The following is a 23,356-nucleotide window of genomic DNA, read 5'->3' as shown; positions in this document are numbered from 1 at the left end:
CTATGCGTCTATTTTTGTAGAATCTTGGTTTACCACGCAAATAGATTTCCTGCAGTGTAATTCTATTTGTCACAGACCCAATTTCCCATAATGTTTTGTTTTCTCCAATTTTTTCCTCTTGAGGTAAAGAATTTGTGGTGAAGGGGAGGGGTATTCCAAATAATAATATGCTAAAATCCCTTCCCCCATAACTCACCCTCCTTGCGCAAACACATGCTCCTAATTTTCCCTGAATACATAGTAATCCAGTGCTGGTGGGACACAGACCCACCAGTACACTCTGACGTTGTTTGGAAGACTGGTAGGGAACTCTTGGGGACTTAGAGGGCTGCAGCTCTTGCTGCTGTCCCACACAGCTGGTTCTATCATTACTTAGAACCGTGAGGATCAACATGCTTAAATGCCATTTTTCTTTTGAGAGGAGCTTACACGTTATAAAGTATCACTTTTTGTACCCAGCACTTATTGAGAGGCTTGGGATGGTTGGGAGACAAAGCGGTCTCTTTTGAGGTTCACCTAACACAGGATTGGTGGTATGAGAGGCTAACCAATGCCAGATGTGTGGGAGAACAATCTGACTGATTTCATTTAAATGAACATCGACCTCCTTCAGTATTACTCTTTGCTTGCAATTGCAAGTTAATGCTTAATCTATGAGCAATAACTGGTTAGCACATGCCCATAGCCGTGTGCATGTTTATGGGAGGTCAGATGGAGACAGAGCCAATTAAAAGCAGCTCAGTTCTGTTTCAAGTTCAGTTCTGAGTTTCAAGCTTTACCAACACAACAGGAGGCGGGAGGCTCTTCCAGAAGGACTGGACATGGCCATAGGAATATATATCTCAAAGGTACTGGCCATAGCCACAGTGGTAATGACCGTCTCATCTATTGGAGGAATAATTACAATGATGATTGTGTATGAGACCGAAAGAATCAAGATAAATCCTACACCACCACCAACACCTAATGCCACTATTCTGTATCCAACTGGACCACCACCCAACCTGAGACTCCCTGGAAACCTCATTCCAGAGAGATATGAAATCGTCCTACAGCCTCGCCTCTACACCGTTATAAACAACGCTACCAACCAATCTCTCATCTTCACTGGAAACTCCACTGTGTATTTTAGATGTGTGAAGAAAACCAAAACTATCTTCCTTCACAGTAAACAGAATGTGACTGATGTAACAGTGAAAGATCTTGACATTAAAAAGACCATCAACGTTAAGAACACCATACTGTATAATAATGAAAGCAACTTCTTAGAGATTCGACTGGAAGGTGTTTTGGAGGAAGATGGGAACTACAGTCTCTTTACTGCATTTGAGGGAGAGCTCCTTGATGATCTGGCTGGTTTTTACATGAGTTCTTACAAAAAAGAACCAAGCACAAAGGATGACACTAAAATGTAAGTATTTCTTTGATAACTGCTGAAAAATGAAAAATATCAATTATTTGTTGTCAGACAAATATGAAAAGAATGCTGTGAGATGGAAAATAAATTTGACTCTTATGAAAACCCATTTACAGGTTGGTCGGGAATGAAACTGTTGTCGACCTTGACGAAAGGTAAGACTTGTACAAATCTGATTAATACATGTTTACATCAATTATATTACATAATTGGATTGATCGCCAACCGCCACCCTAAACCGTGCTCTGGTTGGATAGAGCTTTCAGTATGATAAAGGCATGATCACATGGGCAATTTACAGGGAATAGTTGTCCAGCGCCTGATTATAAGAGAAGCACACTTAACTCCTGAACCTGTAAAATGTCCAGATCTTTTGACCCACTGTGTCATTAGATCCAGACCTCTTTTGGCGAAGGCTGTTCTATGGTTACATCTAGGAGTCTATAGTATGAAAGATTATTCTGTTTCTATCTCTTACGTCCTGACAGGTTAGGTAAGGCAGTAGCTTACTCTTTTAATATGCAGTGCTTCCTCAATGTATTAATGGTTCTGAAACCACTTGGTCATTACACCTTGACACACATTAATATGTGATCATTACCATGCTGTAAATCAGCGACCTGCTAGTTTACAGATCACAGTGCTTGAACAGAGAGCAGACACAAAGTTTCTCATGATTTGTATTCTATTGTACTCTCGTTTCTCTAAAAAACATGGCTAGTCTGTAAACTAGCAGGTCACTGATTTACAGCATGGTAACAATCACATATTATTGTGTGTGAAGGTGTCATGTTTTCTAAGGTAATACAAAATGTCCCTAGAAATGGGAATATGTTTCCTTATTTCTTGACATATCAAATCACCCAGCAGTTGTTAGTCCTGGCTGGTATTTACAGTATATGCTCTGTAAAAAGACCCCCTGAGAGAATGTTGCACATTTTTCCTCTGTTCACTTCAGCAACAGCTTTGCTCCTCATTCCTTGAATAGATCAGGACAGTCATTTGACACACATTGTTGCTTCCTCATGGCTTTACAATTACAGCACTGTATCACGATAAATGTCATGTATCACAGTTCATACTGTAGACAGTTCATACTGTAGACATTGGAAGCTTGTATACTTTAATAACTGAAAAGCTAATCGAATCAAAATGAACTAACAAGCTACTATTTTCTGTATTGTATTGCTGTTGTTCAATTCTAGTTGTAATATTTATCCTATTTTTCAACAAACCCTTTCCACACAGATTCATTGCTACTAGCCAAATGCAGCCAACATATGCCAGAAAAGTATTTCCTTGTTTCGATGAGCCAGCCATGAAGGCTGAATTTAAAGTCACTATCATCCATAGGGTTGGCACGCACGCACTAGCAAATGAGAAAGCCACAGGTGAGAAGCATATTTAATTCTATTGTCATACAAGGCCAAATGGTGTAGGCTATACTGTATATTCAGCAATATAGACATACACTTATGACTTCTCAATAAATTAATAATTTTATATGCATGACTTTGTAAACTATAACAAGGTTTCCATCCAACCTTATGAACCTTTTTATGAAAAATCCCACGACAGGCCTGATGGAAACAGCACAGTTTTCTGTAAACTTTACAAATGTGGACAAAACTAAATACGTTAGACAAGATGGGATCTTTTTGTGTCGTTAAAATGTATTATGTGAGAAATAGTGGTGGAAAGCTATTATCCACAAATGTTGATATAATAACCATCATATCGAAGTAAACTTGGGAGTCATGCCTTGTGTGGTCCTCCCACTACGACTCCACAGTTTATTATGCTACAGATGAAATAACTTATGAACTTCACAGGGTAATGAAAGTGCCAAGTGATATTGATGCTCCTTTCTAATTCTGGTAACATATTGATCGACTACCATTTGACAAATAAAAACGTTTTGCTCTTATCCATAATAATCTCATCATGTAGACTAGCCTACCAGCACAGCCTACCCGAACTGTATCCGCGAGCTTTTGGCTCGAGCGCACGTTCCAGAGTAGGCACATTTGCTATTTAACACAACAGTTTTTGTGACATAAATAACGCTATCGGTAGACTTTTTTTAAATGCTTTGGAGACACATTGAACTTTACATTTTTATTCGGCACATGAAAACTAAAGCGGAAAAGTACAGTTTGTGTGTGCTATGTCATCACTGAGTGTCTTTTATCCGCAACAAGTCAATTTGGTGGAAACGCCACTGGTGGGAAAATGTGCATTTTAGAATACTGATTGATATTCCCATGAAAATGTGTCACCTACTGTAGCTATAAATTCACAAATTATGAGGCATGCATATACTGTTCCTATTCTTTTTGCTTACATTGAGTAAGCTATTTGCTGTAGATTGTGTCAAAAAAAAAGCTATTTTCTTTCTTACTTTCACAGTAATCAATACGTATTTTTAAAATTACTTTTAGGTACAACCCTTGTGGATATCGATGGAGAGAACTGGGAAGTCACTCGCTTTCAAACGACTAAGAAAATGTCAACATACCTCTTAGCTTTCACAGTATCTGATTTTGATTACATAGTTTCTAAACATGAAAGAGTTGACATTAAGGTATGTATAGTTGCTGAATCATAGCTGTAATAGTGTATTATATGATATCAACAAAATGACTTGTATTTTGTAAGATAGGTATAACAAGGACCATGTGAAAAGGTTTGCATTTCAATGGCCACGTCAAAGAAAGTTGATACTGTAGTAAATGAAAAATGAATGGCAATTCCAGCTAGATTTCGGGCAAACCACCATACTATTTATATGTATTCAGTTTAGACTACACTGCTGATTTTCATGGTATAGATGTGTTTACTCACCATATCATATTGATATGATACTAAAACTTACTTTTTTATTCTCTGTTCGGTTTGTTAAAGACATATGCTAGACCGGAGGCCATAAAAGCTGGACATGCAAAATATGCTGCAGATATCACTGGAAATATACTGGCGTTCTATGAGAGTAAAGAAGTATTTGGCATGATTTATCCTTTGAGCAAGCTAGGTATGTACACTATTGCACCATAACAATCTAAAATAAGCACTATTCAACAATTCATTTTGATAAAATCCATCTAATCAATTGAATTCTTTACTCCATAAATTACCTGTCTAAAACATTGTAAGAAGAACACTGATCATTTTGTGAAATTCAATTAAATCATCAGCTGAAATGTATTCAAACGGCATACGGTTATGTACAACTTATGCAATATAAAATAACCTCTTTCATATCTACTTTAGATCAAGTTGCTCTACCAGACTTCAGTGCAGGTGCCATGGAGAATTGGGGCTTGGTAACATATCGTGAGACCGCTCTGCTATATGAGGAAGGGGTGTCTTCCACATCAAACAAAGAGTGGATTGCTACAGTTATTGCACATGAGCTTGCCCATCAGGTATGAAACATCATAATTACTGCATGTCAAAATGTAGTAAAAGATGTATGATGTAAAGTTAACTACAAAACATGATCTTGTAATGTAGTGGCATTTACTGTAACACCACTTATATATTTTTGTTCAGTGGTTTGGAAACCTGGTGACAATGAAATGGTGGAATGACCTGTGGCTGAATGAGGGATTTGCAACATATATATCCTATTTGGGAGTGGATCACATTGAGCCAAAATGGAACATAGTATGTCCCCATCAACATTTAATAATGACTTCCCATTCTCAGTATATTTGTTCTGCATCTGTTGCATAAGATTGCAAATTGTGGTCACACTGAAGAGGTTTCAAATGTTTTGTTTTTCCAGAAAGATCTGATTGTTCTAAATGACATCCAGACTGTATTTCAAGTGGATTCGTTGGCCTCATCCCATCCTCTAAGCTCTAATGAGGACGATGTTCAAACTCCTAGTGACATCACTGAGCTTTTTGATTCCATCACCTACAGCAAGGTCTGGATGTGACCAAGCCCAATGGGGGAAGAGAGACAATATCAAAAAAATATTTTTTAACATTGTACAGGAATGTTCTATATAGTGACGCAAGGAGTTCATGTACTCTATGAATATGAATATCTTTCCACTATTCAGGGGGCAGCTGTGCTGAGAATGCTTTCAGATTATCTGAAGGATAAGGTGTTTATGGATGGTCTAAAAGTAAGTCAAAATATGTCTCTGTCCATTAAAGGTGTAGAATGACTTATTGTCAGTGTGTGGAACATCTATGTGGTATATTTGTTTTTTGCAATTTTGCATATGGGTGTACCAAAACTAATGAGAACCTTTTGTGGATCAATAATCAATTACATTTTTGTATCCAATTCTTAAGAGTGTGTGTAAATAATATTGCTTCAAATTGTTCCAGAAATACCTTCAGGCTTTCCAGTATAGTAATGCTGTACACAAGGACCTGTGGGAATATTTACAAAAGGTAAAAGATGATACAGTAGTTTTACCAGGCCTATTAACGCAAAACTCATATGTATTTCTGTGCTTTCAAGCACGTAAAAAGTATAGAATACTTTAGCGGTATGAATACATGGTCTAAAATGCTAATGACAAGAACTTTCTAGGCGGTGGACAACGACGGCAGCCACATTAAAGTTGCTGAAGTCATGGCAACTTGGACAATGCAAATGGGCTACCCAGTCATCACCATCAACACCACCACTGGGGACATTTCTCAAGAACATTTCCTCCTAATTCAACCATCTGACTACAAGTAAGGCCAAGAAACACCACAGAGAGAGTAAACAAATGGAAGAGGTTTCCTGAACCAACGACCATCTCCATGTAGAATTAGATGCTTATATAGCCCCCCAGTTTATGTTGCGTAACTTGAAAAATGTTATCTTAATTTTTTTTTTATCAACATATGTCCAAACACCTGTCATAACTGTTTCTAATACATGCAAAATGACACTGCCTTAACATTCAGTTATGACATGTTTATGACAATATTATGACGCTGTTCTCATGTATATTTCAAATAAGACGTTAGTATATTATTATCCTTTAAATTGGATTACATTGTAATGAATTAGGCCTACACTGAAGCATTTTATTCGCATATGTAAATATCAATGGCTGTAGTTCATAATAGTATGCCATTGATTTATGAATTTATCTCTTTCATTAGTTATACATGGCATGTCCCAATCAAAGTGATGAAGGAAGGTTTAGCTCCCACAGCACTGCCTACACAAGTACTGGCTGTTCCTAAAGGTAAGGAATATTACATTGAATTAACTTACGTACACTATGTACAATTGTTTATGTATGTCTTAGTATGACCTAATGAATAACCTTTTCCCCAGGGTAATTGAGAGATTTGATCGGATGAGCTATGCTATGTGATGTGCAGTAATTCTCCATTATTATAGATAGACTGAACATGGAAAATATCCTTCTGTATAACAGTTTTGTGGGTCTCGAGTCCGGTCTCGAGACCACATATTGAGTGTCTCGGTCTTGTCTTGGTTTTTAACTCGGTCTCGAACAGTGAGGACTCGTTATTTCTTCCCGAGACCAGCAGAGTAGAAAACGCATAATTTTCAGCTCCCATTCAGTCAACGGATTAAAACGCTTCCACAGGTCAAATATCCGCACTCATGTCATGATACATTAATATGTTGTCGCCTATTGGAACCTGGTTGGTGGGACATCCCCAGGATTCTGTTATAACACGGACCGAATTTCTTTGCTGCGCTAATGCAGGTTGGCATTTGTTGGGATGACTCATGTACTGGAGGAAGGTCTGCAGGGTAGTCAATAGCTGGCACAGTCGAACAATCTGATTTAAAACCCTAACCACGCTGATAACATTATGCCTAACACTGATCTTGAATAAAGACCAAAAATCAAATTTGTGTTTTCATTAATTTTTAGTATATAAAGACCATTTTTACTTTGCCACTGGCCAATCTAGTGGAAATCGTTTACCTCTGCCTCCAGGACAAGATTCATCCCAATAAACGTCACCTGCGCAGCTCGTAGGGAAGTATGGGATAACTATTAGTAAGGGCCAGTAGCGATTTTAGCATGTACAGTCGTGGCCAAAAGTTTTGAGAATGACACAAATATTAATGTTCACAAAGTTTGTTGCTTCAGTGTCTTTAGATATTTTTGTCAGATGTTACTATGGAACACTGAAGTATAATTTCAAGCATTTCATAAGTGCCAAAGGCTTTTATTGACAATTACATGAAGTTGATGCAAAGAGTCAATACTTGCAGTGTTGACCCTTCTTTTTCAAGACCTCTGCAATCTGCCCTGGCATGCTGTCAATTAACTTCTGGGCCACATCCTGATTGATGGCAGCCCATTCTTGCATAATCAATGCTTGGAGTTTGTCAGAATTTGTGGGTTTTTGTTTGTCCACCTGCCTCTTGAGGATTGGCCACAAGTTCTCAATAGGATTAAGGTCTAGGGATTTTCCTGGCCATGGACCCAAAATATAAATGTTTTGTTCCCCGAGCCACTTAGTTATCACTTTAGCCTTATGGCAAAGTGCTCCATCATGCTGGAAAAGGCATTGTTCGTCACCAAACTGTTCCTGGATGGTTGAGAGAAGTTGCTCTCGGAGGATGTTGGTACCATTCTTTATTCATGGCTGTGTTCTTAGGCAAAATTGTGAGTGAGCCCACTCCCTTGGCTGAGAAGCAACCCCACACATGAATGTTCTCAGGATGCTTTACTGTTGGCATGACACAGGACTGATGGTAGCGCTCACCTTGTCTTCTCTGGACAAGCTTTTTTTCCGGATGCCCCAAACAATCGGAAAGGGGATTCATCAGAGAAAATGACTTTACCCCAGTCCTCAGCAGTCCCTGTATCTTTTGCAGAATATCAGTCTGTCCCTGATGTTTTTCCTGGAGAGAAGTGGCTTCTTTGCTGCCCTTCTTGACACCAGGCCATCCTCCAAAAGTCTTCACCTCACTGTGCATGCAGATGCACTCACACCTGCCCGCTGCCATTACTGAACAAGCTCTGTACTGGTGATGCCCCGATCCTGCAGCTGAATCAACTTCTGGAGACAGTCCTGGCGCTTGTTGGACTTTCTTGGGCGCCCTGTGAAAATTTATATTTGTGTCATTGTCAAAACATTTGGCCACGAATATACATCTTCGTGGGGCAAAAAGAAATATTAAGTTGTATGCATGCCAGAAAAGCCACAACACTAAACAATACATTAATTGCACTATAATGGTGACAAACGGTGCCCACAGACTGATAGGGCCTACATAAAGCTGTCCCAACAGCAGTCCCAACATCTTACCACTGCTATACCTGGCTATCAGCAGAGCCTTATCTGAAAGCGAAACAGTTCATTCAGCCTCATTTACTGCCTTTAAAAAAACAGCTGATATGGCTGACTTGCTTAAACAAATGTGGTTTCTAATGACAATTGAGCTGTACAAACTATGGCGCAAGGGGATGAGAAGGGGATAAGAGCGCAATCCGTATTTTAGATTAAGACATTAATGAGTGAGCAAGGACTGACGTAGTTAATATAACTATTTGTTTAGCACTTTTGAAATGTACAGAGACAGAATTCAGAACATGAGCCATTCTTACAGTGTTCTCCCTGTACACCGAGTCAGAACTGTTGGATAAATAAAGGGGGCATATAAGCAGACAATGAAAGCTCTTACAATATTCGATGATTGCATTTCTCTCAACAGGTTATAGACTACATCTGCACTACCAAGTCAGAACAGTAGGTGAAATTAAGAGGGATAAATAGACCAAATTATTAGGGTTAGGCACATGGGCTACTAACATCTTACTACACAGCATACACGTAGTATTGCTTTGTTAGTTACAGTATACATATCTCCCTGGCATATTACATAATTTATGTAGCAGCATACAATACATTTTTGGACTCACGTTGTTGTACTATGCTCACTTGAACAGGAAGGTGGTCTGGCAGTCCTTCATGGGCAGCAAATTTTGTCATCAAAGTCTGGCATTCTCTAGATTTATGGTGCTTTCAAAACAACTGGGAACTCTGAAATAAAAATAGTCAAATCATGATGACGTCATTGATCTTCAGGTCGTAGCTCTAGAAAGAGGCCGGATTTACAATTCGGAGTTGGATGACTGTTCAAAATGTATTTTCCCTGTCGGAGCTCGTTTATTCCTGACTTCCCAGTTGTCTTGAACTCACTGAAGTCAAGTTTCCGCAGTTCCGAGTTAACAGTCATGATGATGACTGCGAGCTAAGATTTTGAAAGTATGATTTTGACATGATCATTCCAATCAAAGCTACTGTAGACATAACGTGATTTGACATCATTTTATCTGTGTCCAATGACCTTAAGCCATCTTGGATGGGCACTTTTAATGTAACTCTATGGCAGCACCCAAGGGGCTTGAATTTTCTAGCTATACCCTTAGACTTGGTGGTGACGTAGTGTTCCAATGAGTGACAGAACACTGAGCCAATCACAGCGCAATGCTCCGTATTTTCTGCTTGCTTGCTCCACCATCACAGAAAGCACTGAGCTAGGCTTAAACACCTGCATTTTTGAGCTGCCTTACTCAAGAAAGCAAAAAAGAAACCATGTTTGTATGCAGCTTTATTAACTCAATTATATATTTTTTACATTGTTTGCAAACTGATATGTGACACATATTAATGGCAAAATAACACGCAAAACAGGCAAGCCCCCTCAAATTTTTTTTTTTTTTTTTTTTGTGCTAAAAATCTGGATCTGATTGACAGGTCAGTGGTAAGGGCAGAACGAGGAAGTTGTTACATATTCAGTATTTTTATCTATTATTTAGAGACCTGTTTGGGTTAGTGATCATTTGTAGAGTTCTGAATGTCAAAAAAATCCATATGTTCTTCTGAAATATGAACACAGAAACACTAGGAATTCGGACTCTTATTATGGAGGTGATTTGAAACAATTGCAATCATGTCCTTAAATTGGACTCGCATTGATTTGGTCTCGGTCTTATCTCGGTCTTGGCCCCCTCGCCTCGGTCTTGACTCGGTCTCGGGCCTCACACCTCGGTCTTGACTCGGTCTCGGGCCCCACGCCTCGGTCTTGACTCGGTCTCGGGCCCCACGCCTCGGTCTTGACTCGGTCTCAGGCCCCACTCCTCGATCTTGAATTGGTCTCCCTTTAGGTGGCCTCAAACACAACACTGCTGTATACTGTATGATAACAGCAAACCCAACTAATTAAATGGTGCTTGTCAGTAGTTCTGTCAATAAAAACCTAATTGAGGCAAAATGTTACTTTCATGTTCTGTATTTGCTCAACAGAGCGGAAGTCAGCGTTCAAGTCTGAAGATGGCAAGTGGGTGCTTGCCAACATAAACTGTATGGGATATTTCAGAGTCAACTACGATCCAGCAAATTGGGATAGACTGCTCTCTCAGCTGGAAACTAATATTCATGTAAGTCCTCCTCATTTGTGTGGAACAGTATAGTTCATACAGTCCTAGTCAGACACAAAACAGCACATTATTGCAGGTGCTTAGAAGGCTGCACTTGTGTACAATCATGAACTGTCCTTGACAGAATAAACAATGGAGCATGTTCTAAGGAGACTAGGTGATATTTTGTTATGGTAAGAAATATTTTGAGAGAATGTGCTGGACAAGGTTTTTGTATGTTCATTCTTGTGAGTACATTGAAGAATGCCGGACACCTGGCAGGCATCAGCTATTTGAAACCCCTTGTCACAGACCATGGAGCATGACCCTTAATAAGTCAAATAAGATAATATGCTCCCTTGTGTAGTTTACTTTAATAATTAGAATTCATTTGATTTATTCACAGGAAATTCCACTCATCAACCGGGGACAGCTTATTGATGATGCATTCAACCTGGCAAGGTAGTCTCATCTAAGACTAAGTTCATGGTTTTCCTTCAAAATGTATATTCTGGTACACATGTCTTACACATTATAGGGATTGCATTTTCATGGTTTGAATCTTATGGAAATCCTGCTTTCATGATGAAATTAATATCCTATTTTGACTGCTAAGGTCTTCTTACAGTTGAAGTCAGAAGTTTTTCACAATTCCTGACATTTAATCATAGTAAAAATTCCCTGTCTTAGGTCAGTTGGGATCACCACTTTATTTTAAGAATGTGAAATGTCAGAATAATAGTAGAGAGAGTGATTTATTTCAGCTTTTATTTCTTTCATCACATTCCCAGTGGGTCAGAAGTTTATATACACTCAAGTATCCTTCCACAAGCTTTCCACAATAAGTTGGGTGAATTTTGGCCCATTCCTCCTGACAGAGCTGGTTTAACTGAGTCAGATTTGTAGGCCTCCTTGCTCGCACACACTTTTTCAGTTCTGCCCACACATTTGCTATGGGATTTAGGTCAAGGCTTTGTGATGGCCACTCCAATACCTTGACTTTGTTGTCCTTAAGCCATTTTGCCACAACTTTGGAAGTATGCTTGGGGTCATTGTCCATTTGGAAGACCCATTTGCGACCAAGCTTTAATTTGTCTGACTGATGTCTTGAGATTTTGCTACAATATATCCACATAATTTTCCTCCCTCCTCATGATGCAATCTATTTTGTGAAGTTCATCAGTCCCTCCTGCAGCAAAGAACCCCCACACCATGATGCGTCCTTCAAGGTTGGGATGGTGTTCTTCGGCTTGCAAGCCTTCCCCTTTATCCTCCAAACATAATGATGGTCATTATGGCCAAACAGTTCTACTTTTGTTTCATCAGACCAGAGGCCATTTCTCCAAAAAAGTACTATCTTTGTCCCCATGTGCAGTTGCAAACCGTAGTCTGGCTTTTTTATGGTGGTTTTTGAGCAGTGGCTTCTTCCTTGCTGAGCGGCCTTTCATGTTATGTCGATATCGGACTCGATTTACTGTGGATAAAGATACTTTTGTACCTGGTTCCTCCAGCATCTTCACAAGGTCCTTTGCTGTTGTTGTGGGATTGATTTGCACTTTTCGCACCAAAGTACTTTCATCTCTAGGATGCGTCTCCTTCCTGAGCGGTATGACGGCTGCGTGGTCCCATGGTGTTTATACTTGCGTATTATTGTTTGTACAGATGAACGTGGTACCTTCAGGCGTTTGGAAATTTCTCCCAAGGATGAACCAGATTTGTGGAGGTCTACAATTTTTTTGGAATGATTTCTTTTGATTTTCCCATAATGTCAAGCAAAGAGGCTCTGACTTTGAAGGTAGGCCTTGAAATTCATCCCCAGGTGCACCTCCAATTGACTCAAATGATGTCAATTAGCCTGTCAGAAGTTTCTAAAGCCATAACATAATTTTCTGGAATTTTCCAAGCTGTTTAAATGCACGGTCAACTTAGTGTATGTAAACTTCTGACCCACTGGAATTGTGATACAGTGAAATAATCTGTTGTTAACAATGTTTGGAAAATTACTTGTGTCGTGCACAAAGTAGATGTCCTAATCGACTTGCCAAAACTATAGTTTATTAACAAGAAATTTGTGGAGTGGTTGAAAAATGAGTTTTAATGACTCCAACTTAAGTGTATGTAAACTTCCGACTTCAACTGTAATGATATATTAAATGTTTATCTAGGGCCAAACATATTAATGTGACACTGGCTCTGAGAACTACCAAGTACCTCCGGAATGACACAGAGTACATACCATGGGAATCAGCACTGAGAAACCTGGACTATTTCATTTTCATGTTTGATCGCTCCGAGGTATATGGCCCAATGCAGGTCAGTACTCAAATACAGATACTGTACATTAAAGCGCCCTGTTATCATAGGAAACTGTATTACTACACAGTTGAGTGACAAATAAGAGTGTAATAGTATTTTTCCTATGCTATTCCCAGGCATACATGCGAAAGCAAGTTGGTGGCCTTTATCAACATTTTGAAAATTTCACTACAGTCCCCGAAGATCCTTCTGAACAGTGAGATTTTTTTCTTCTCCCATAATCATCTGATATTTCCTCTCTGTAAGTATGTTATTAACATGTTATTATTTGTTCGCAGGTACAACCAGATTAACGCCATCTCAGTCGCATGCAGCAATGACATTGAAGACTGCCAAAAAATGGCAAAAAAGCTCTTTGACAACTGGATGACAAACAAAACCAGCAATCCGTAAGGAATTGAGTTTCATCAAACCAACATAGCCAGATGCACTTAGCTCTGTATTCCACAGTTGAATGGGGTAGTAATATCATTCATAAAAAATAATGTTTATAACCTGTAATATGCATGATATTGATTCAATAACAGAATACCAGAATGTTATATGCTATTTTTGATATATTGAGTGTATCGATCCTTTTAACTTTAATGAACAGATATTGTTTCTCTACGATTATCCCCTCTGTCACAGCATACAACCCAACCTGAAGGCCACCATCTACTGCCAAGCTATAGCTGCTGGGGGAGAGAAGGAATGGGAATTTGCTTGGGGCAAGTTCCAGAATGCCACCACAGCATCGGAGAAAGACAAATTAAGATTTGCCCTCTCATGCACCAGGAAGATCTGGCTCCTGAACAGGTTAGATTGTTTCCCTCTGTACCACCCTCTTCTGGGACATTAACTATAGTTACTGTGCAACCATTTAACAGACATTTCCTTATTATCTTGCAGATACCTTGAGTACACTTTGAACCCTGATAAGATAAGAAAAATGGATGCCATTTCTACCATCAACTACATAGCCAGGAATGTGGCAGGGCAAGCAATAGCCTGGAATTTTGTCCGCGCCCACTGGAACTACATCAGCTTGGAGTATGTTTGTTTCTGTTAAGTACTGTACATAGGGTTAATGTTACGACAAACAAGCCAGAGAACCAAGTTCCTTTCCAACTGAAATAATGGACCCATGATCTACTAGCAATTATACAGCTTAGATTTTTTTGTATGGTGTCTCATAAAAAATCACCTAAATAAACCTCAAGCAATATACCAATAAGGAAGGCGTAGACCGATCAACCATGTCTGGTACTAAGGTCTCCTTGGGCAATCAGAGGAAATCACCTCAGCTACAATTTATCATCCATTTGTTTGGAGTTGCGAGGCAGTTATCTAAATTGGCTTCTATCAAACTGCTTGCTGAGCAAACATGCTCATCTTACCTCTGCCCTCCGCCCTCTTCCTCAGGTACGGAGGAGGGATCATGTCATTTGGCCGCCTGATTGAGGGAGTGACGCAGAGATTTTCCACGGACTTTGAGCTCCAAGAGGTGAGCTTCTCCCTATTGGTAACAGGCAGGCCTACAACAATATCTGAGTCACAAACCTCTCCTCCTTTGCCTCGATGACTAAATAGAATGTAGTGATTCAGTTGCAATGTCTGGGGATGAGAGACTAGGTTCAGCTGGTGGGAGTTGAATTTTGAGTAATCGCTCTAATTACTGGTTTCCGCCCTAATTCTAACTTTTTCCTGATTGTTATTGTGCAGCTGAGGCAGTTCCAGAGCGACTATAATGAAGAGGAATTGGGTTCTGCGAGCAGGGCCCTAGAGCAAGCCATTGAGAGAACCCAGGCCAACATTAAATGGGTGAAGGAAAACAAGCAGACTGTTCTGGAGTGGTTTAGAAAAGAATCAAGTGAGAGCAGCTGAACTGAGCTGATGGGATGAAAAACAGGTTCCATATAATCAACATGCAATATTATTCTAAAATAAATATGTATATTTCAATGTTTGAAAGGAATTACGTAACTTTTAATTCAACAAGTAACAAATCCACCATGTATTTCTGAGACTTTCCAATATTGTTTACACTGACAAAGTCAAATCCAGAGAAGGTACTTTCTCAGGTTCATTGACAACTACAATTATTCTGTTAAGACTATCAAACAACATGCAACTATAGCAATAATGTCTTTATGTATTTGTAAAAGTATTATGTACCAAAGTATTGCATCTTGCCATTTTCCTTTTTTAAATCAATGTAAATGTTTGGAGGCGTGAGGAATATTCAACAATAAATATATACATAATTGTATCTAAGTGCATTATTTGTTAGTAAAGGGCTCAGAAAAACTGAGACATTTAGTTTATTTGTTACATGTACACAAGTAATGTATTCATTCATGCTGTTAACCCAAACAGTTTTGAATCTTTTTTTTTTGGAGAATGCATGATTTAAAATCACCTACTGTAGCCTACATCTATTTGGCAACTTCATAAATTTGCACACACTAATAATCTGATTAGCAGACAATGGCTACTCTACTAATAAAAGTTATAACTCTGCCCTTGCATGACCACTCTTACCCAATTGATGGTTTACATTTTGGATGACACACGATTAGAATAACCCCATCAGATAAATTTACATATTTGTTTTATTACAAGGTTAATATGTGCAGTACATATCATTTGTACCCTTCTACAAACAAGGATACATTTTCAATAGAGAGAACGTAGAGAAGTAAAGCATGTATGACATTTACCAAAGACAGGTTCAAAGCAATACATGTACACCCCTATACCGAAGATACACTGCAATAGCCAGATTTGCCAACTTCTTGTAGAGAACTCTATATTACAAAAGGAGTGCTGAATAAAAAATGAAACGACCCTCTTCCTCTTTAGTGTGCATATGCTGCACAAGCAATGTTAAGAGGGTAGAACCGTGGAGTACAAACCATCACAGGAATAAGGAGGTTTTACTGTGCAATTCCAATCATCTCCTCATTCATCCTAAAAATAGAAACACAGTGATAGGGGTCTCAAAATGTAAATGTGGTGTCATAAAAGATTTACAGTACAGAGAAAATACTATAATGTATGTAGATCATTTAATTAGACTGTAGATCATTTTTGACATGTTCTTCAAAAATTAGCAAGGGGAAAAAATCGTGCCTCAGGAATCTCCCACTCCTCTTACCCATTCCTCCTCATCTGCTCCCTCGCCATGGCCTTCAGACTTCGTTGCACTGCTGGCATCGGATTTGTTGGACATTATTTTGTCTGTCCACGATGCTCCTGCTTCTTTGTCTCCGGCAAAATTGCATTTGGTCACTGTGCCTCCATCGACTTTGGCCAAGGAAACTGAAAGAGCAGACCAAAACTAAGTACAAAATGCTCATCCTGCCCAGAGCTACAATCAAACTGGGAGTGGAACTTCGGTTTAGGCAAATTTTCAAGGGATTGCTGAACATCAAACTTACAAATAAATGGACCATCGCCTTTGGTTTTCAGTCGAATGTCCTGGCCTGTTTCTAGTTCAGTCTTGCTCATCTCTCCCTCTGGGTACCAGAAAGCATAGGTCCCACTTAGACAGTGTTTCCCTGTCACTTTCACCAGATCCTCCTTGGTCACTAGGTTTTCCAGCTGGACCTCAGTGAGGCAATCAGTCTCTCCTTTAGCCTCCACCTCTGCACGGTAGAAACAAACAAACACACCAGTTCAGATAGCACCACTAGAGTTGTTTTTACAAAGAATATAGTATGGTGGTAAATGAATGTCTTTACATAATTTTGAGAGTATTTTGAGGTATTGTCTGTGAATCATCTGACCTTAGACTGTAAGCCTTTTCACAATATTGTACAAAGTGGATAATAATACTCACTGAATGATGACATGAGATAACCAGTGTTGACCTTTTTGGTATCACTGAAGTTTGGTTCAATTTCCATTCCTTTAGCATCAAATTTCCTTTGGTGGATTCGACTAGGTTTGATGTATAGGACATAGAAACGGTCCTGCCAATACAGCACAACATGTGGCAATCTAGATTGTTTAAATTAGGAGTCCTAGAAAACCAAGTAGGCCTAGTTCCTCATGTGGTCATCACTGATATGATATAATATAAATACAATATAAATAAAATAGCCTAATAACAATTAAATAGCCTAATCATATTTTATTGAAGAGGTTATTCTATGTTGTCAGTTTACCTTCTGATTGTTGACGTCAGTGATAACATGGCGTGAGACATCAACCAACTTCCCCTCTAATATGACACCTAGACCACTGTGGGAGAAAAGGATTGTAGGCTCCAGTATACCATTTTTCAGGACTGTTGTTTATATGCACGAGTTCTTCATTCTCTCTCTAGCTCTCTCACACACACACACTCACTCACAGAGCCATCTACTGCATCTAATAAAACATTAGGCATATTTAAGTATTATATTGTAGCTCTATGCAGTATTATAGTTTATCTTTATGCAGAATTACAGATTCTCTGCAGGCAGCGTAATAGCTCTGATCTGCATCACGGCATCATACCTCTGATATGAGGAGGGGGCCCACGCGTGCTCAATCTTTTCATTATGAACAGGTTTATTCTGCAAGGACGTATTGTTATAAATTCGGCTCATTTTTTACTCTAGAGAAAGCAACAACCACACCGTTTTGATACTCGAAAAACCGAAGCAAAACTATCCCGTGACTTCCTGATTCTACGTCAAATAAGGAAAAAGTGTCGTTGTGCTCGTTTTGAAAGTCGGTGTGTCCCGAAATTATGTAAACGGCATACCACTGGAATTGACGACCAACAGCACGGAGTAAAACAGGTGAGTAAAACATCAATCAGATCAGAAAAAACAGGAGTATAAATGTTTGATACTGAAATTAAATTATGTTTGGTATTGGAACATTGCCTCTGATTCCAATAGGCTGACCCATAACAGTCTACGATGATGTGAATGGGCTGGAGAGGAGGCTGGTTGGATGAGCTATAGGAGGAAGGGCTTATTGTAATGGCTGGAATGGAATTGATGGAACGGAGTCAAACGTGGTTTCCATGTTTGATACCTTTCCATATACAATGAGTCCGTCCTCCCATAGCTCATCTGATGTGCAGCAGCCTACTACCTCTCCTAGGTCCAGGACTCTTCACCACTAATGCTTTCTTACGCAGTAGGTATAGAGTTGTTCTGCTAAGCATTCAGCATGTGCCCCCTGTGTATTTTTCTTTATTTCTCATTTGTCCTATTTTTGAAAATGTTTACCTGTGTGTGTATTAATGTTGCCCTGCCAAACCCCATACATTTAAAGTAACTGCCCAGTGTTTCCAGATTTCTAATAAATATGACTTATAAGTGTAATATGAGTGAAATATTTTTCTTCCAAAAACATATTTATTAAGTATGTTAAAAAAACAGATTTTCTGTGTTGGAACCCCAGCAACAGAATGGGGTGGGGGCATATACCAGTCATTAAAAATATGAACGCAAGTAATCCGCTGATTGGCTAGCTCACTCTTCTCTAGGCCGCTGATTTGCCAGCTCATCCTCCCTCCTCAGGGAGATGACAATTTTCTATGAGGAAATAGCAAGCATTTTTGAAATGGTCTGTTTGAGATCCAAGTTTGAGGTGGGGGTTTTAAAGTGTTTTTCCTCCAATTTATGCTTTGGCCACCAATACGAGTATAGGACGAGTCAACAACATTATTTGGATAGTAGTTAACAGAATATGAACTTTTAAAAGTGAGATTTTCACTGGGCAGTTACTTTAACACCCAATTATAGTCTAAGATGGAAGGAGAGAATGATTACAAAGCAGTAAACACATTGCAACAGACACCCATATAACCACAGTGATGATGTTATCACTTTATTAAGCAGAATATGAAACTGAGATGTAATTATTTGCAGTTTAGGTCCCAACATTTTAAACATTTTGAACATCCATTATTTCTAGCCTTAGTCAGCACCTTATAGTTGCTCAAAATAACAACTGACACAAATGCCCTTCTATGTCCTGCGACAAATGGCATAAAAAAAACATAACTCGAAGTCTTCTGAGGTCCATGATCCATCTGTTGTCTGAGGTTTAATTTCATGTCCCAGCCTGTTTGGAATTAGCACTCCCCTCAGCCTTGTCTGCCGGTAGCTTCTCTCTTACTTCTGTGGTGATCACAGCCAAACCATCAGAAAACCAATAATCAAGAGACATCTTGAGGGAAGGGTTAGGCAAGAGGCAGATAGTACAGTTATAAATATACATTCCTCAGACAATGAGTAGGTTAAATCAGATGGAATATATTTGATTACACATTGATTTCCCTAACCCATGGATACGTTCGCTTATTTTCCTCCTACATATTATAAATTGTCTTAGTTACAATATCCAGTGGTTGCTAAATTTGTTGTGATGGATTCTAAAAGTCACTTGAGGTTGAGACCAAAGCTAAAACAAGGTCATAAACAGTCCCTCCTAACTACTACTCTGTAACCATAATGAAATAGAAAATAAAATGACCTCACCTGATGATATGATTATTTATAGTTTCTCTTCTCCTTGTTCAATGTTGTTGGACATTGCTCCTCACTTGAGCCTACAAAGACAATCCCACTTTACAAAGACATACTCATATTTAAAATGTATGAAAATAGCATTAAAATAAAACAGCTCTAAAATCCTGACATCGTATAATCAAACATGAACCCTATTTACAAGTGAAGTGCTTTCAAAATGTGCTTTCTTGTCTTACAATTCACAGACCATGTTATGATGTTTACAGTGATATTTCTGTCTCACATTATCACACAACCTTTGCATTGGTACACCCTGATCCAAACCTAGGGAGGGCCTCACTGTTTGTGCTTCGGTTGAGCTGTATGTTGAGCCATATGTTCCGTCTCTGGCCCCAGCCCCCAGGAGCTTCCACCTCATAGAGCCGGTCCCTTTGGTCCTGGTGCATCTGCAGATACTTGCTGCACACTGGAGAGAGAGGTGGAGACATACCATGTACATTTCAGTAAATGACTGGAGGGGATGTTGGAGATCTACAATGGATGGTCACTGGAATTGAGACTTGACTTAAAATGGGGCAACTTTGATGTTGTCCTGAATTGTCCATAAGGCATAATTACTTTAGTAACATTCCTTTGTTTCGCTGTAAATTGTGCTCATAAACATGACGTTATAATGTTTAAAAGGTATATTTCTTGAACATTCCTGCTGCAAATTCCTAATTTAAAAAACCTCATTACCTTATTAACGTTTTGGAGTCCAGACATACAGTATAGTATGGGTATTGCGGTTACATTTTATCTGAAAGTGTTGTCCAATTATTTTTTAAGAAGACAAGGTGGCTAGCATTATTTCAAATGTAGTGTCATCTAAAAGTGTTGGTCTATGTCTAAAGATTAGGCTACATACATTATGATTCAGTAAATCATATCCTGGAAGATAAAGTACAGCTAGTGTGAAGCCCTACCCTACCCCACCCCACCCTCTCCTGGCTCATAGATCTCTGACTAGGTAAACAGTCCTTCATAACACACCATAAATTGTTGTGCGTCCAACCAAGTGATAACGTATGCCATCTCCAAATTGACTAGAAGCACCTCATATTATCTGACTTTGTCCTTATATAAATTCAGCAATCTTTACATGGATGACTACAACAGTTACAACCAGCATTGACGTAATTAACCTTTGAATTTCTAATACTGACTGACCCACCTTTAATCATGCTTGGGGATATGGGACAGCTGATTCCGATCACTTCCTCGTTGGGGAGGGATTCACAGAAGTCTGCCAGGATCTGCAGTGCCAGACCACTCCTCCTCCACTGAGTCCTCACAAACACAGTGTCAAGGACTGAAAGCTGATAGCTTCGACGAGTGAATCCATCACACAGACTTCCTGAAAGAACCAATAATACATGATGTTGCTTTGACCAAATGATCAAAAACAAATGCAACCCCCAAAAGAAAATAAATTCCTCCCTGCACTGTATAGCTTTTATAAATTATTTACTTGAAAACAGGAATGGGATGATTGAATGTGACACTCCTTTAATTCTGACTCACCCAAATTCAACATGTACACATACAAATACAGAGCCTATTGTCTAAACCGAGCGCATACATATTTTTATTTTATTTTGGGGGGTTGATTTTCTGCCTGTGCAGCCTTACTATTTTGTTGCAATGCACTGTGTTGACCTAGCAACACTTCCTGTTCTAAATATAAATTGAGTGCAGATGAGAATATTTTTGTAAGACACTATTTTTGTCAACTGGCAGAAAATAAGAAACTAACACAATGCCTTACCTTTATTTTTGATGGTGTAGAATCCAACTGCCTCCCCATTATGCCATAGAATTTTGCCAAATTCCCTCATTGGGTGAGGTGAGAAGTAAATCTCTTCCCCTGAAGGCCTCTCCAAAACTCCAAAAATGATTTGACTAAGCAGGAAAAGTATCACTCTCTCCATAACAGACTGCACCTGTGAATGACCTACACATCTAAGCCTTATCCTAAATACATTGACAAAAGCCACATTCACTGGTTTAAAACCTAATTGGATGTATTTGTGGGACTCGTAATTTAAATCAAATTATATCAAAAGGAATGGAGGGGCCTTTGCATGTTATTACATGTAATAATACACCCTTTAGATGTAATAACCATGTAAAAAATATTTAATTTAGTGCATATTTAATTTATGTGTGCCTACTCCCTCTCAAAATGAAGGTAATGGGAAGTCATGGTCTAGGCCTATATTTAGAGGGATGCCCTTTACTCTCTTACCATGGAGGACACAAGTGCAACTGTAAAGAACGTACCATCACAAGACCAGATCTGGATTTGGTGGATGTCTTCAAAACATCATTTAAAGACCACCACTTTCCATGCAGGTTCAGGGCCACCACTGTGAAAACATAACATTCTATGTAACATTATACGGTAGTCTATATAACATCAACCAAACACAGCGGATCTGAAAGGCAACCTGTCTCTGTAGGGTATCAACCTTGAGTTCCATCTACAGGCATGTGCAGAGTCAGCAGAGTGCAAGGTGGATCGTCATCACCGAACAGCTGGAGTCTGCCCACGTTGTCATGTGTCACCTCCACCTGATGAAGGGGTTCAGTTTGGCAGGTGACAGATCTGTCACCGACATTGGATGTTTTTGTAAGACCCTTACAAAAAAGATTGCAGTTTAAAAAGTGCAGTCCACTGTTTTTTGGATGCAGTATTTGCAGTGTACTGCAGTTATACTGCACTCTGACTGTAATCTTTTTAAAATTATTATTATTATGGGGAGATGCTCATCTGTAGCCTACAGAAGCATTATGTTTTATTTGGAGTGAGTGTAACCAGAAACTCGTCATTAAAAAAACATACCTTTGAGCCATTTGAGGGTAGAAACCAACGCTCTCCTTCATAGGTGTTTGACGCCAGGGAGGTCAATATGTTTTCAGAGGTTGAACTCAGTGCCCTGTAATCTAGATCTGGGAGGTCAATGGGATATATTTCCTTGATTTCCCCTTGGGCAAAAGTAAAACATAACATTAAACTTTAATTCTAGCAAGGTCTAAACGTAACTTGAAACATTGTCTAGCGTCTATGACTGCTTGCAAATGAACTCTGAACTTTACAAGACGCTTGGAATTCGACCGTGTAACGTGTTTGACTGTCAGCAACATCTTAAGAGTATAAAAAAACGTATAATAAATCGTCTACTGAAAATTCTATCCATTTGGGCCACATAATGGTCTCACGTTACTCTTTTACCTGTCTTTTGTGTTTGCGAGGTCCGATTGGATTCCATCTTGAAAATTATGTCAACTGGACGACGACGAATGTTATGCAACACTACCACCTTGTGACGACAGGGAAAACTTACATCAAAACATTGTTTTTTTAGAGGCACTTCAAGTTAGTCATAGGAAGCTGCATCGCTGGAGTGACTTGAGAGAAGTGTGGGGGTGGGGAGCAATGGGTTTACGAAATGGGAGGATCAAGAGCAATTCCAATTGGCAAACCGGAAGGAGGGGAGAAGATGGCGGAAGTGGATGCTGAGTTCGAATCAAGCACCACATTGAACAGAGTTGGTGAAGACGAATGTTTTGAATGGACAACAGTAGTATCAAAAACTGGAACAAAAAGGAAATTGTCTAACATTGGATACGAGGATACTGGGGCGGCAGTGTAGCCTAGTGGTTTGAGCATTGGACTAGTAACTGAAAGGTTGCAAGTTCAAATCCCCGAGCTGACAAGGTACAAAATCTGAACAGGCAGTTAACCCACTGTTC

The 23,356-nt window shown here is 39.2% G+C and overlaps 3 protein-coding genes across 10 annotated transcripts; 1 reads left to right on the top strand and 2 right to left on the bottom strand.

Moving 5' to 3' along the window:
- The first annotated feature begins 751 nt into the window (after positions 1 to 751).
- Positions 752 to 15,354, top strand: anpeplb (alanyl (membrane) aminopeptidase-like b). The gene is made up of 21 exons (XM_064929984.1): positions 752 to 1,411; positions 1,534 to 1,572; positions 2,666 to 2,808; positions 3,859 to 4,001; positions 4,322 to 4,448; positions 4,688 to 4,842; positions 4,970 to 5,083; positions 5,205 to 5,348; positions 5,487 to 5,552; positions 5,761 to 5,826; positions 5,969 to 6,117; positions 6,535 to 6,620; positions 10,675 to 10,808; positions 11,194 to 11,249; positions 12,953 to 13,100; positions 13,220 to 13,299; positions 13,382 to 13,492; positions 13,734 to 13,901; positions 13,995 to 14,135; positions 14,508 to 14,589; positions 14,808 to 15,354. The coding sequence occupies exons 1-21, from the start codon at positions 822 to 824 to the stop codon at positions 14,967 to 14,969; spliced, it is 2,904 nt and encodes a 967-aa protein (XP_064786056.1). The 5' UTR covers positions 752 to 821; the 3' UTR covers positions 14,970 to 15,354.
- A 325-nt stretch (positions 15,355 to 15,679) lies between these two features.
- On the bottom strand, positions 15,680 to 17,950 carry arpin (actin related protein 2/3 complex inhibitor). Its single transcript, XM_064929985.1, has 6 exons — positions 17,589 to 17,950; positions 17,255 to 17,330; positions 16,927 to 17,059; positions 16,526 to 16,732; positions 16,243 to 16,406; positions 15,680 to 16,055 (listed from the first exon to the last, which is right to left on the bottom strand). Exons 1-6 carry the CDS (start codon positions 17,678 to 17,680, stop codon positions 16,047 to 16,049), a joined length of 681 nt encoding a protein of 226 aa, XP_064786057.1. The 5' UTR covers positions 17,681 to 17,950; the 3' UTR covers positions 15,680 to 16,046.
- A 951-nt stretch (positions 17,951 to 18,901) lies between these two features.
- On the bottom strand, positions 18,902 to 23,048 carry fam169b (family with sequence similarity 169 member B). 8 transcript variants are annotated; one of them, XR_010450927.1, is made up of 9 exons: positions 22,836 to 23,045; positions 22,446 to 22,588; positions 22,072 to 22,240; positions 21,884 to 21,969; positions 21,369 to 21,543; positions 20,775 to 20,957; positions 19,886 to 20,027; positions 19,571 to 19,641; positions 18,902 to 19,259 (listed from the first exon to the last, which is right to left on the bottom strand). XR_010450927.1 is itself a non-coding variant. In XM_064929981.1 (9 exons), exons 1-8 carry the CDS (start codon positions 22,870 to 22,872, stop codon positions 19,609 to 19,611), a joined length of 960 nt encoding a protein of 319 aa, XP_064786053.1. In that variant the 5' UTR covers positions 22,873 to 23,048; the 3' UTR covers positions 18,902 to 19,259; positions 19,571 to 19,608. The 8 variants fall into 8 exon arrangements, 6 of the variants coding, with proteins under 6 accessions (XP_064786053.1, XP_064786049.1, XP_064786050.1 ...); XR_010450928.1 differs by having other exon boundaries at positions 18,902 to 19,210; XM_064929981.1 differs by having other exon boundaries at positions 19,858 to 20,027; positions 22,446 to 22,552; positions 22,836 to 23,048.
- Positions 23,049 to 23,356: the final 308 nt, after the last annotated feature.

The sequence above is a fragment of the Oncorhynchus masou genome, chromosome 22, assembly GCF_036934945.1.
Source record: "Oncorhynchus masou masou isolate Uvic2021 chromosome 22, UVic_Omas_1.1, whole genome shotgun sequence".
Taxonomy (NCBI): Eukaryota; Metazoa; Chordata; class Actinopteri; order Salmoniformes; family Salmonidae; genus Oncorhynchus; species Oncorhynchus masou.
Note: the sequence above shows the minus strand (reverse complement) of the source record. Positions and strands in the feature narration are given on the sequence as shown.